The sequence below is a fragment of the Orbicella faveolata genome, unplaced genomic scaffold (assembly GCF_042242905.1).
Source record: "Orbicella faveolata isolate gen_17 unplaced genomic scaffold, um_ofav_v1 contig_12, whole genome shotgun sequence".
NCBI lineage: Eukaryota > Metazoa > Cnidaria > Anthozoa > Scleractinia > Merulinidae > Orbicella > Orbicella faveolata.
The window spans coordinates 8,914,850-8,923,230 of NW_028301539.1; the positions used below are offsets into that span (position 1 = coordinate 8,914,850).

Here is an 8,381-nt window from a genome sequence, read left to right on the forward strand (position 1 = left end):
CTAGTTTTCTTCATCGAAGTGCAGAAATTTATGAAGTTTTACATTTCATAAGCATTTTGCCTTGATTTTGTATTACTTTCCGTTAATTCTTGACTTTCTAGGAAAATTGTGAAATCCAAGATGACGGATTCAAGATGGCTGTCAAATGACGTCATTTGACGTCATTTGGAGCAAAGAATAACCATCGCTGGTAATGCCTTGAATAACTGAATGGAAATATATTCAAGTCCCGCAAAATTTCTTCAGTATAAGAGATTACATATACATTACATATCTTGACAAATTAAATATGCTACAGTGCACTGCGGTGTTGCAAGCATTGCCATGTCCGTCGGTGAATAAACATTAGAAACCTCAACTGTAACTTAGTTTTATTGGTATACAACGAATCGTCTACACCTAACGTGGACTTGTGGGATAACATAATGATATAGAGCAATGCATAGAATCAATCTTGTGTTGAACTTACGGATATATACCTACGGATAACATAAAACACTTCTGGTTTAAAACAAACACTTCCGGTTTACACCCCCACTCACACACAACTTGGGGTTTACAACGTTAAGTAAACCAAGCAATATATCCAGTTTATCTCTATTTACACCAAGACAAGCATTTACATATTTGACATCGATATGCTTTGACCGCTGTTTGTAGGAGCCTATTGCAAGATGTTTCGTGGAAAGCTAAGAGGCTCCTGTGCTAATTACAGTTCTAAAAATAGAATGATGCGGGAAAGGGTTGACTCTAGGCTGTAATACGTATGGAGGCTCCAGGTGATGAGCTCCTGTTATTAGCTAATGCAATATCTCTCTGTTTGTCTGACTAAAAAAACAATATTGCAAGGACGGCACATATAATCACCCAAAATTTGCCGTAGAAATTTACATTCTTGTGTAGCAATCACTAATGTCAGATACTCAGCTTCACGTGTAGAAAGTGAAGCAGTTGTTCACTTCTTCTTGTTGTTCACAAATTGAACGCTTAACGATTTATACTATCATGACACAAAGTCAATCTTATCCCTTAGACGTACAAGCTAACTAATACCCCCACCGTGGCACAAGCGGGGAAGAGAGAGGGTGGATTTTCGTTCTGTTAAAGCCTGGTTTTCACTAGCGACGCAAGCACAAGCGCAAACACAATAATTCTTTATTCACTGTGAAAACGGCCTTGACGCAGGCATAAGCACAAGCGCAAGTACAAGCACAAAGATCAAAGTTTTCCATTTTCTTATGCTTGCGCTGATGCTTGCGTTTATGCTGCAACAAGTGAAAACGAAATACCGCTCAGGTATAACACAAGCGCAAGGATATTTAACACACGTGGTTAACTTTGGCGAATGAATAGACTGGAACCAGACTACCTAGCGCCTAAACGGCGGAAGGTTCGGATGATATTGTTCGTGCTTGTGTTTGCGTCGAATTTCGTTTTTACTGGGGTCATCCCTATTGCTTGCGCTTGTGCTTGCTCTTGTACTTGCGCTTGTTCTTGCGCTTGTGCTTGCGCTTGTTCTTGCGCTCGTGCTTGCGCTCGTGCTTGCGCTCGTGCTTGCGCTCGTGCTTGCGCTCGTGCTTGCGCTCGTGCTTGCGCTCGTGCTTGCGCTCGTGCTTGCGCTCGTGCTTGCGTTCGTGCTTGCGCTCGTGCTTGCGTTCGTGCTTGCGCTTGTGCTTGCGTTCGTGCTTGCGCTCGTGCTTGCGCTTGTGCTTGTCTGTATATATATATACTTCTTGAACTTGAACAGAATAAATTTATAGAGCGCTCGACTCTGAGAGGAGCAGTGTAGATAATAAACAATGGTAGAAAGACTTCAATTCATCGATGTCTTGCTACCATTGTTTATTATATATATATATATATATATATATATATAACTAACTGCATACAGTACTGTTTCGGCCTTCTGGGCCTTATCAGTGCAGTGCTGAAGACTAGGATGGAGGCTAAGCTTAAAAAGCCGTCCCAAATACTACACAAGTGGTAGTATCTAAGCCATTACCAGAGTACTCAAACTAGCGAGCTAGTGAGCATGCGCAATTGCAATATATATATATATATATATATATATATATATATATATAGACAATATATATATATATATTGGATAATTTTTATTTTAATAATCCAATAAACATCCATTGTAGACATAACTTTTTTAAAAGAAATGCAAAAACAAAAACAGCGTTAGCTGTCTCGAAAAGAGAATACTTTTTTCACTACCGGATTGCGCATGCAAAGGAAACACTTGCCGATGGGTGAGTGTTTCCGCAGCTTTTTCGAGTTCTCCCAAACTTTCGCGATGGTTTCTACAACTCGATAGAAAAACGGAGAACATGTTTTTCTTTTGGTTACTTTGACCATCAAAATGTAACTTAGCTTTGTTCCCGCCACCAGTACGTTAACAGCTTATGCTACCTCTGTATTTCTACCAAATTACAGAAACACGATTTTTGACCAATCCGCATTTTCTTAAATGCAAGTTTTGCACCGGTTGTGGTAGCCCCCTTTGTTCTTCTCGGAGATCACATTCCTTACTGGTTGCTCCAATATAACAGATGAAGCCAAATAGAAGTTACAAATATTTCGCCTTTTCTTCTCCCTTACCACCAGAAGTTGTATTCTTTTTCATCTTTTTCGAGGCCTATTCTATCCTAAGGATTAAAACCAGTTGCAAAAAGTTCACCTAAGAAACTATTTAGTACGTTTTTAATGATCTTAAATACACTAACGTTGCTTGTGTTATTGCCGATAGTACAAGTTGAAAGCAAAGATCGACTAAAAATAGCACGGTATTCTATAGACCTTTTGATTCCGACAGCCATAACTACGATATTTGAGTTATTGATTCGCCGGACCAACGGTTAAAACTTCAAATAATTTCTCCTGGCGGCTAAAGTTTTTGCCCGTTTTATTGCTAACGGCTAGCCCTATTGAAACCCCGTTACAATTGTCATCGCCCTCATTGTAATTATATCGTTGTCATTATCAACATGATTATGGGCGTTGTCCTGAAAATCGCCATCGTCATGTTGTCAGCGACATCATCAGCTTCATCATCAAATGTCGACTTCATCATGATGACCGCCATGATACTCATCGTTGTATTTGCTGACAACCCCTGTCGGCATTTTTTTTCCAAATCAATCGTCGACGTCAAGCAATTTTTTAGTCTAGGCCGCTTATTTCTGTTATTTTAAGCCGACAATACTGTCCGACTTTGAAGAATAAAACTGCAAGAAAGCATCATTGGTTTTATTTCAAGTTGAGTAATTCATCCAGACCGATTTCCAATCTAAAATGTATTTTTCCTCCTTCTCAAGTTCTTGCTTCTGGCTAATTGCATAATGTATTGATGTTTATCGAGCTTAAAGTGCTAAGATAGTAGCTAGAAATAGGAAAATCCTTAGGGTTTCCCGTTTTGTGGCACTAAATTAATTCGCAAATAAACCGTTTCTTTCCAGAACATGAAACGTCATGCCATTTTCCAGTATTCTGATTTCCACTCAATATTGCTCCACAATCCTGTCCTTTATAATCATTTGGCTGATTATTCGACCAGTTGTTGTACCCAGTCAATGTAGCTCCTTTAGTCCACCTCCAGGTTCCTTCACTTTCAGAATCTGTTAGTCCAATCCAGTAATCCCTCCTGCCTGTTAAAAACTCTCTTTTAATGAAATTGTTTTCGTCAGCGGATCCGATGTTCACCAACTGGGCATTGTTAGTGTTGCAAATCGTTTCGGCGTCGGTCCAGTTTTTTGCTTCTATGAAAAGTTTGTAGCATGATCTGTTAAAAGTGGACCATGACTGTGGACACTGGAAAACAACTAAAAAAAGACCGGTTTGTAGGAAAAATACTCAAAGTGCAGCCAGCATTCATGATAATATGTAAAAATGGGTTTGAGAACGCAGGCTTAAAAGGCATTGAGACAAACGTTAAAATCACTAAAAAGACGTTTCAAACGAAGAACTTCGATTTTCATCGATTTTAATGAAAAATGAGACAATGCATTGTAAGAAAAGGTCCAAAATTATTCAAATATGCCAGGTGTATGAACAAGAGCGGATTGCAAATTATAGCACGTAGCGTAAATGCCAGTAATGCGTATAATGATCAATTTTTCCTTACCCAATTGACAATTATCTCCATAATATCCCTCTGGACAAACGCAACGGTATCCTTCGGCACCAAAACCTTCTTCACACGTAGCATTTGATACACATGGGTTACTTTGGCAATAAGTCTGTAATTTATTGAGATATCTTTTATGTTAATAAACATCCATGGTATGCAAAACTATTTCAAAAAAAAATTCTGACATCAAAAACAATTGTCAGCTGTCTCGAAAATACAAGGCCCGATTAACTTTTCAAATATCTTTTTCACTTCCCGATAGCACATGCAAAGGAAACACGTGCCGACAGGCAAGCTTTTTCGGGTTTCTCCCAAACTGGATATAAAAAGGAAACTGTGTTCCTTTTTTTTTTTTTTTAATTTTTTCTTTTAGAAAATTCCTCGACGAAAAGAAAAGAAAACAACTTGGTTACTTCGATCATCAAGATGTAAATTACCTTTCTCGCACCACCATTACGTAAATACCTTGTGCTAGTTCTATATTTCGTTGTAAACTTTGTCAAGGCCTATTTTACCTCAAAGAACGACATCAGCATCAAAAAGTTTGCTTAGGAAAATAATGAGTACGTTTTCTTGATCTTAAATTCACTAACGTGGCTTCTGTTACTGCTGATAGCTAAAAGCAAAGATCGAATTAAAATAGCATTTTTTTTTTAAAGAAAGCATGGTCTTCAATGCGCCTTTTTATTCATACAGTCCTATCTATAAGATTTGTTAATAAGTTTTGGAGGCGCAGTACCAATGAAGTGTATCTCTACTCACCAAAATTGGGTTGAAAATAAAGCTATCTCTTGCCATAAACTCATTTGAAGGGACTTGTAAATGATGCTTGTCATTTATTTCACACACGAATGATCCATCCTCCAGACGGCCGTAGTTGTAAGACACACATTTTGTCTCCATGTAGCATTGTATCTTGCATATTTCCTGGTTAGCCACTCGGTAACTTTGGACGACATGATTGGTAACAATCATGTTTTGAATTTCCTCTTGGAATTGGATAACGCGACAGTCATCTAAGAAAGACATAAAACTTAGGTCATACTTACAGTTGTCATGAGACAAAGCTTATCTCCCTGAAAGTCAAAACCGACCAAATTGAAAGACGGTGGGCAACTTGAAGTGAAGTCTTGTAGTTCACCGCCGACGATCTCAAGATTCCATCATCACATCGCAACAATGGTTCTTTGATTCCCGTCTCTTTAGTTTAACTCTGCTTTAAATTAGGTAGCTAGATTGTTTCAAGATGATCAACATCATGACATAATTGTTTTCGTTAAGTTAAAAATAATAGTGTTTGTACGTCTTTTATTAGCTGTCTCAATGTGCTTCCTCCATTTGTAAGAAATTCACTTGTACTGTAAGTCAAATATTCAATAATTCAAACTACCATAAAAGGGAAAGATCTACATTTAACTAAATAGTTTTATACCATACTTGTCGATCTTGAAACATTAAAGCTAAAGAGCCACTGCTTCCAAATATGGAGAGTCAGACAACTGCTCGGAAAATTCGAATTTTCTTCTATTGCGGCAAAAAGACCCTTTGGGTGAACTATTTTCAGAAACATACTTTAAAAGTTCCAGCGAATTCACATTTTTGTACAATCAAGGAAAGTTCGAAATACCGCTCAATCAGCCAAGATGGCCGATGGAGTTTATATAATATTTTTGCGCATTTTCAACAGGCCCGTACAGAAAGAAAGGAACTTGCCTTAACTTTGTGCTATAAAACATGTCAAATTATGTCAGCATTGTAAATATTATAAAGAAATGGACTTTAGGCCGACAGTAAATAGACGGTCAGAAAGAGAATAATAGTCATAAAAAAATACGATCTCGTCACTCAAAATTTACGTGTCTTGTATTGCTATTCTATATGTTTAATAAGAATTTGTAGTAACATGAGTATATCGTGTGCGTTTTGTTAAATTAACATATTTAGTTCATGTTTCCCACTGCAGTAGATCATCAACATATGCATTATGAAGTAGGTAATATGGGAACGTTCTCTAATGAATTTCAGAGGACGACCCCACTGGAGGCAATATAACTGTGCACAGATTTTGAAACAAAACTTGATACTACAAGTCTGCGTGCTTCGAGCCATTCCGAGGTTATTAAATTACTTATCGTCAGGCTATTAACAGTAATGGTGAAATGAATTATGACAAGGGATTGGACGGAAAGAAAACGGTCGATGGATGCCTGGGTCGCTATTATCCTTATTGAAAATAACAGAAACTGTGGCTAGTTCCCTACTCTTAAACACAGTTGCATGGTCGATGTTCCAACCGTATAAGCTCGACAGTGTCGACTTAAAAAACGATCCTCGATCCTCGATGCTTTCAAAAATCATGTTTTGTGTTCCGAGTTGCGAGACAATCGAAAAACGACTAGAAAAAAAAAACTATATATATTTTTTAAATACACAACAATAGCAACGGGCAATAGATACGTGATGAGCTCCTGCTTCAGAGCTTTCTTTTTCACTCAAAACTCGAACAACTTGAATTGAACGTCGAATGAGTCTTCTGAGAATCGAAAAGTTCGACTCGAAACGCGATACTCCAGTTAAAGTCGAGGATCGAGTAAAAACGTTCGACTTTCGAGTGACTGTTAACTTCCCACTGTGGTCTTTGTGTAAATAAGGCGCCCTTATTTTTAAGATAATCATTTTTTCTCTTTCTACCGAAAGGAAAACTGAAAGTTCGCTTAAAGGTTTTTGGAGAAGGAATATGTATGCTTGTGCCAGAATAATTATGCAGTGTAAAGGTCAGTTTTAAAAGCTGCAAACACAGAGTAAAATTGCTTAAATTAGTGATGTATGACAACCTGCTTGTTTTGCGCTCATACACTATGCATGATTTACCTAACCGAGACATATCTATTGGCAGGGAAAGTTCCTCAGTAAACAACTAGTGTCTTTGTGCACGATGAAGGCCAAAAACGTGAATTAAAACATGCAACAAAGAACTTTGCCGTTCCTCCTCAAAACCTTTCCCGCCTGAATTAACTAAGTCCGTTTCAACTAGAAACATATTTGGTCCTGCTTACTTTGGACCCGGTCTTGTTAATTTCACAGCTTGGTATTTAAATTTAGTACTGTGCAAAGGAGGCTCATCTTAATTATTTATAAACCGTTCACTGAAACAAAACACTAGACAATAATGGTGTCGATAAGCCAAGACATTAACAGAACTAACTTACCGCCTTCCACATTTTTAAAGATGTTAAATAGCAGAACGGTTATTGCAATAATCGAGATACGATCGGGAGCGTTGTTTAGGCGATTCTCAATTTGTCTTGAACGGTACGGTGAACGCATCGCCGACACCATAAGAACTTGTTGAATTCCGCTCCGGTAAAATTTCCGCTTCGGTCGGTTTCTAGATTAAATTTTGTGGCTAAGCTCGGCTTAGTCAATTTTTAATAACCTGTTTTCCCGGTTGGCATAATTTACATGACAAAGGATGCAGACTCACAACAAGATTAATGTAACCGAAAAATATATCACAAAAAATACATATTAATATATCATCTATAAGTTAGAGAAATAGTTCATTTAATAATTAAAGGCGAGAAAATTCTAGAAAGTGGCCATTTTTTTGTTTTTGTTTTTGTTTTTGTTTTTGTTTCGTTTTGTTTTGTTTTGTTTTGTTTTGTTTCATTTAGGACTGACTAAAAGAATCATTTCATTACACGCACATTACTTATTAGAAAATTCTAGGCACAGATTAAAACTTGATCATAAGCAGTTACCCTGTGTTTACTTTACTCAAACCTCCAGTTTCCTGTGAGAACTAATATAGGGCCCGGACGCACTGGGGAAATTTTTGTTTATTTTGCAAAAAAATCTGTCATCAATTCCCTGAGACAAGTGCGTCCGGTGATTTTTAGATCTACCAAATTTTGTCAAGGCTTACCAAACTTCAAAGACGCCGTCGTCCTGCCTCGGAGCAGGACAAATTTTTGTCAGGCGTGAAATCTGACAGATTTGTCAATTTACACGCCGTGATTTGAAGGAAAATGTCAATCAAGAAAATTTGATCTCTATTTTTAGTCGGAGTATTTCAGTCCGAAGCTCGCCAAAATTAAATTTATATTTGCGCGGCAATCAAACGATAAACATGGAAGATTCGTACCTCGGTATGCTCCATGACGATCCGTTCGCACAGTACAACTATTACGGTTCCCAAGTCTACGTTAATGTTCCAGCTGCATCTCCAGGACCAAGCTCTGCTCAA

The 8,381-nt window shown here is 37.8% G+C and overlaps 1 protein-coding gene across 1 annotated transcript; it reads right to left on the reverse strand.

The window, feature by feature from the left end:
- Positions 1-2,103: 2,103 nt before the first annotated feature.
- On the reverse strand, positions 2,104-7,533 carry LOC149116468 (brevican core protein-like). Its single transcript, XM_089283707.1, has 4 exons — positions 7,345-7,533; positions 4,898-5,151; positions 4,130-4,244; positions 2,104-3,827 (listed from the first exon to the last, which is right to left on the reverse strand). Exons 1-4 carry the CDS (start codon positions 7,472-7,474, stop codon positions 3,430-3,432), a joined length of 897 nt encoding a protein of 298 aa, XP_089139833.1. The 5' UTR covers positions 7,475-7,533; the 3' UTR covers positions 2,104-3,429.
- Positions 7,534-8,381: the final 848 nt, after the last annotated feature.

Bases quoted from the DNA above. Each gene is read 5' to 3' on its own strand.
- LOC149116468 (XM_089283707.1), bottom strand. From the start codon at position 7,474: ATGGTGTCGGCGATGCGTTCACCGTACCGTTCAAGACAAATTGAGAAT. The intron at 5,152-7,344 runs GTAAGTTAGTTC...TGTCTTTCTTAG, and splicing joins CTTTAAAAATGTGGAAGGCG to ATGACTGTCGCGTTATCCAA. The intron at 4,245-4,897 runs GTGAGTAGAGAT...AATAAATTACAG, and splicing joins TTATTTTCAACCCAATTTTG to ACTTATTGCCAAAGTAACCC.